The sequence below is a fragment of the Colobus angolensis genome, unplaced genomic scaffold, assembly GCF_000951035.1.
Source record: "Colobus angolensis palliatus isolate OR3802 unplaced genomic scaffold, Cang.pa_1.0 Scaffold284, whole genome shotgun sequence".
In the NCBI taxonomy this organism is placed as follows: Eukaryota; Metazoa; Chordata; class Mammalia; order Primates; family Cercopithecidae; genus Colobus; species Colobus angolensis.
Window position 1 is genome coordinate 3,853,049 of NW_012116088.1, and position 5,566 is coordinate 3,858,614.

Here is a 5,566-nt window from a genome sequence, read left to right on the forward strand (position 1 = left end):
CCCAAACACACATGCCCCCAAACACACATGCTCCCAAACACACATGCTCCCAAACACACATGCTCCCAAACACACATGCCCCCAAACACACATGCCCCCAAACACACATGCTCCCAAACACACATGCTCCCAAACACATCCGTCCCTTCTCTGCACTGCCAGAAGCGGAGGGATTCCTCCCTGCTCAGGCTGATTCCGCCAGCTATATTCTCAATCCCATTTCTTTCCCTGATCCTGATAAAAATGGATCATGCCCTTTCTTTTCCATGTCTTTATTCTCTTCCTGTCTCCTTGACTTTCACTCAACACTTAACCAGGCTCTCTTCTTTCCCTTCTTCAGAAATAAAAGCAGAAACTCTTTACCCACACTGCCTCTTCCCTGTAGCTCTCCTTCCCCCACGCCGACTCTCAGAGGAGTGACCTGAGCTTGCTGCCTGTGCCCTTCTCTCCTGCTGCCTCCCCAGTCCACTCCAATTTGGTTTCCTCTCCCATCACTGCATTTGTTTTAAGTAGGCAGTGACCTCTCTGTACAATGCAGACAGCACATTGGTTGGTGAGAGCCAACCACTCCCTCCTCTGCAAACACTCCTTTTGTCCCCTAGGTGGCATCACACCCACGTGGTTGCCTTCCTACTTCTCTGCCTCATCATCTTGGTCTGGTTTGCTGGCCCTCCTTCCACCACCCGTCTTAGTAAATGTTGAAGTCTTCCAGACCCAGCCCTAGGCTGTTTCTCTCTCCAAGCCAGCCCTGAGGATAAATGACCATGGCTAAGCTGCTGGTTCCCTAACGTACATCAGAAACCCAGATATCTTAGCTCCAAACATACTGACTCCTACACACTCTTTCCACTCAATGTCTCTGTGGCAACAAGACCAACATCCAGCCCATCTTCTCTTTCCTTCCAGAGCATCGGTGTTCCCTGGCACTGCCCTTGGAGGAGCCCTTCCTTGCCTCTACCTCTCGTGTCCAGCGCTTTCCGAGTCCTGCTGCCTCCTATATTATGCCTCCTGTGTCTCCTATATTACGTCACCATCATCCACCAACTCTCCACCAATCCTGTCCCCTTAGGCCACCCTCATGGGCCATGATAACAGCCTCTGCAATGATGTCCCATCCACGTTGGCACCTGTCCAATCCATCCTTTGCACTGTGCCAAGAGTGCTCTTGTTCAGAGAGATGTCAGGCTGTGCTCCCCCTGTGCTTTCAGACCCTTATTGGCCACACCTTGTGGGTCCCAGGCCCCTATACAGTACATCCCCGCCTGCCCTGGAGCTGCCCCTTCCCAGGTCCCAGGCCCCTATCCAGTGATCCCTCGCCTGACCTGGAGCTGCCCCTCCCCAGGTCCCCAAGCCCTGTGTCACTCCTAGGTGGATGATCTGTTTCACCTGAATAACACTGAAGACTCCAGGTCTATTTTATAGAGTATAGGTAGGTTTAGTAAGTATCAATAGGTACTATTGAATCATTCTTTCTTGAATTACTAACCTTATATTTTTTTTCCAGTGGAGTTGGATTAAGTTTCCTCTTTTGCTGGATATTGATGATCATTGTGGTTCTTACCTTCGTCTTTGGTGCAAATGTGGAAAAATTGATCTGTGAACCTTACACGAGCAAGGAATTATTCCGGGTAAATATGATTTTCTACCCATTATGAAAGGACTTGAACAGAAACTCGGATTTCTTCATATGTTGTGTGTTACTTTAAGAGCAGTGCAAACATATAAGCAGTTTGGTTTAAATTCAGTAAATTTCTTGAAATTATTAAATTCAATAAATTTTTAAACATTCAATGAATGCAATAGATTCTTTCTATTTGTAAGAGAAAAAAAATATGGGAATGTCCTTATTTTCTGATCATAAGTGAAATCAGGGCCAGGAGTTAAGTCCTGCCCCTCAATGTGGATTGCAGTATTTGGGGAGGATACAATTTTCCTCCGCAGTAGTTTCCCAGTGTGGCTGAGAACATCAGAAGATCAGTTCCCAGGTTCCTCCCACACACCTGGGAGATTCCCAGGTGACAGAGGTGTCCACACAGATGAGCCCTAAATTTGAAAGGAAAGAGACTGGTAAGTGGATGTCTCATGACAGAGGGCTGACCTGGCAGATGTCTAATGGTGCCACCAGGAAATGAATTCAAGTTTCGCTTTCTCCCTCTCAGTCCAACTCCCATAGATTCCGGGGGGCCAGTTGGCAGTTTTGCTTTCTTCATTAATGAGGAAACTTTGTTCTAAGTGTCTGGCTTCTAATTTTGGCTTTTCTATGTTTTTTTTTTCTCCAGATTCTGATTTTTAAAATACATTTATATTTCACTCTTTCATTGTATATACATTTTTTTCGTCTAAGATATCTGTTATGAAATCAGGTGAATACTGTTGTGACGATGTTTTAGTTATTTCGCTGGTCAAGGGAGATTAAGTTGAGAACACCAGCACGTCAAATGATCTCCATCTGGCCTTTTGATAAAAGAAAGACATCAAGCCAGGCATCATTATCTCCTGTAGCGTGTTGAATCATTCAAAGATACTTTTTCTTAAATAAGGGATATTTCAAAACCATTTCTACTTCTCAAGCACATACACGGTCCTGCACTGATTTGCCCATCTTAAATATGTGTGGTGCTGGGGCAGAGAGTGTGTGAATTTAATACATTTTGTCCAGAGATAGAAATAGCACAGCACTGGGTACAGCACTTCATGGCTGTATGTTAGCTATTCTGATCAAATGGTCTACTCTGCTTCTATTTATAATGTGTTTGTTTTATTAAGATAAAGATTAAAAAGTTCTCGGCCAGGCATGGTGGCTCACGCCTATAATCCTAGCACCTTGGGATGCTGAGGTGGGTGGATCACCTGAGGTCAGGAATTCAAGACCAGCCTGGCCAACATGGTGAAATGCCATGTCTACTAAAAAATACAAAAATTAGCCGGGCAGTGGTGGTACGTGCCTGTAGTCCTAACTACTCAGAAGGCTGAAACAGGAGAATCATTTTAATGCAGAAGGCAGAGGTTGCAGTGAGCCGAGATAGTGCCACTGCACTCCAGCCTGGGCAACAGAGCGAGACTCTGTCTGAAAAAAAAGAAAAGTTCTCAAAAAAAGTAATTTTAATAATTTTGATTGATGCTACCCAGTGGTCAATTGATTTATTCCAATTATACTATTATTTTCTAGTTTATAAGTTAGAAATCAACCAGAAAAATAATGTTATGAAAAATTTCAAAAATATATTCAACAGAATGTTCACTTGATTATATTAGTATGTATGTGAGTGTAAAACTGATTTTTTGAAAATCCTTCCCAATGTGTTCCAGGTTTTGGATACACCCTACTTACTAAATGAAGACTGGGAATACTATCTCTCTGGGAAGCTGTTTAATAAATCGAAGATGAAGCTCACTTTTGAACAAGTTTACAGGTATCAATATTTGCATTATACATTTTGCTATTTAAAGTGTTCTTTTTCCAGGATGAGAATTTTGCATTTGAAGTGTTTTTAAATCTTAATTATATGACTTTCCTGTTTCAGAGATAAGCTGTCCTGTAGTATTTTAAAGACACAGTAGAGATTAGATCAAAAACATATTCCTTCTACTGAAAGCCTTTGAGACCTTGGAAAGGTGATGTTTCAAGGTCTTGCTCTCCAATAATCTCTGGAACTCGCTGGTTAAGGTGACCCTATGATGCACTAATGGGACGCCATGAGAAATCTTGTTCAGGAACCACATTGCTCTAAGTAAAAGCCATTCAACAAGAATAGTGAATAGGTGATTCAGTAATTTGGATCACCAACAGGAGGAAGGCAATGCAGTTGGAGAACTGTCTGCTGTCAGGCCTCCTGGACTCTGACCCAGGCCCCCTCCTGGAGGCTCTGTGCCCTGGGCAATTCCACAGCTTCTCTGTTTCATGGGGGTTGTGGTCATAGGAATCTGACCCTGAGGTTGTTTTAGGGTTAAGTAAGATACATGAGACTCGAATGGTGCCTGACACATCATTTGGACTTGATGAACAATACTGTTCTTAATACTGTTCATCTAGGGTGGCCACAGTGGCTCATGCCTGTAATCCCAGCATTTTGGGAGGCTGAGACAGGTGGATCACTTGAGGTCAGGAGTTCGAGACCAGCCTGACCAATATGGTGAAACCCCATCTCTACTAAAAATGAAATATAAAAATGAGCCAGGTGTGGTGGGATGTGCCTGTAGACTCAACTACTCAGGAGGCTGAGACAAGAGAATTGCTTGAACCCGGGAGGTGCAGGTTGCAGTGAGCCAAGATCGTGCCACTGCACTGCAGCCTCAGCAACAGGGTGGGACTTTCTCTCAGGGAAAAAAAAGAAAACAAAACACTATGTATATATAAAATAACTTCTGACCTCAGGTGATATATATCTGTGTAGTGTATGCTTTTCCCGGTGGTAAAATGGGCTCCTAGTCTGATGGCTGGAAGTCTTAGGTGTCTGATCTTAGACGGGAACCCATGGGCAGCTCTCTGCTATGAGCCATAGGGAAGGGAGTCACTTTAAGAGTATTTGAAATCAATTCATAGGATGCTTTTTAAACGCCAGTGACACTTATTTCTCCCACCGTGAGACCGAAGGGCCAGAGGATGTGTGTTAACATGGTGTGTTCATAGTAAATGAAACTAAAAATGCACAGGGCGATAGTGACTCACATTGAGAGCAGAACACTTCGTAAGTCATACACACAGGTCCCCATCTGCCCAGAAGCCTTTCCATGCCCTACACGTGAACCACCAATTCTTAGTGTTCTTATTATTCTGAGAGAGTTCCTTTATGCAATTTTAAGCAAGTATTAACCGTATGCCTAGCATTATTATATAGCTTAGTAGTATTAGCCATCATTTGATAGTCAAAAGACTTCTTCAGCATTTTGTGAATTTGTTATACTTTCAGGTATTGCAAGGTTCTTTTTGTACTTTTTAAAAACATTTTGAAATATGCACACATTTAATTAATCAATGGTCATTAGTTCCTCTAGCCAAACCACAGAAGTTATTTTAAAATAAATATAGCTACGTCATTACTAAGTATTTATTTATTTATGTATTTATTTATTTTTTGAGATGGAGTCTCGCTCTATCGCCCAGGTTGGAGTGCAATGGCACCATCTCGGCTCATTGCAACCTCTGCCTCCTGGGTTCAAGTGATTCTCCTGCCTCAGCCTCCTGAGTAGTTGGGATTACAGGCGTCTGTCTCCACGCCTGGCTAATTTTTGTATTTTTAGTAGAGACGGGGTTTCACCATGTTGGTCAGGCTGGTCTCGAACTCTTGACCTCAGATGATCCACCTGCCTCAGCCTCCCAAAGTGTTGGGATTACAGGTGTGAGCCCACACCCGGCCATTACTGTTAATTTCTATTACCTAATAAATATTATGCTAAGTGGTCATAGTGGTAATTTAACAAAATTCTAAGAGCTAGCACCTGCATGGTGCTTTCTGTATGCCAAGACTGATGGAAACACCTCAGATGTATAAACTTCTTTAACATCCACACCACTCTGTGAGCTAGGTACTGTACTAACTACTTTTATTATTATATGAGCACCTGG

General features: G+C 43.0%; 1 protein-coding gene across 1 annotated transcript in view; it reads left to right on the forward strand.

The window, feature by feature from the left end:
• PROM1 (prominin 1) overlaps nucleotides 1-5,566 on the forward strand; it is a 125,181-nt gene that overhangs the window by 91,177 nt on the left and 28,438 nt on the right. The window contains exons 15-16 of the mRNA XM_011948851.1: nucleotides 1,505-1,628; nucleotides 3,310-3,413. Coding sequence (XP_011804241.1) covers nucleotides 1,505-1,628; nucleotides 3,310-3,413 — 228 coding nt within the window. The remainder of the gene's footprint in view (nucleotides 1-1,504; nucleotides 1,629-3,309; nucleotides 3,414-5,566) is intronic.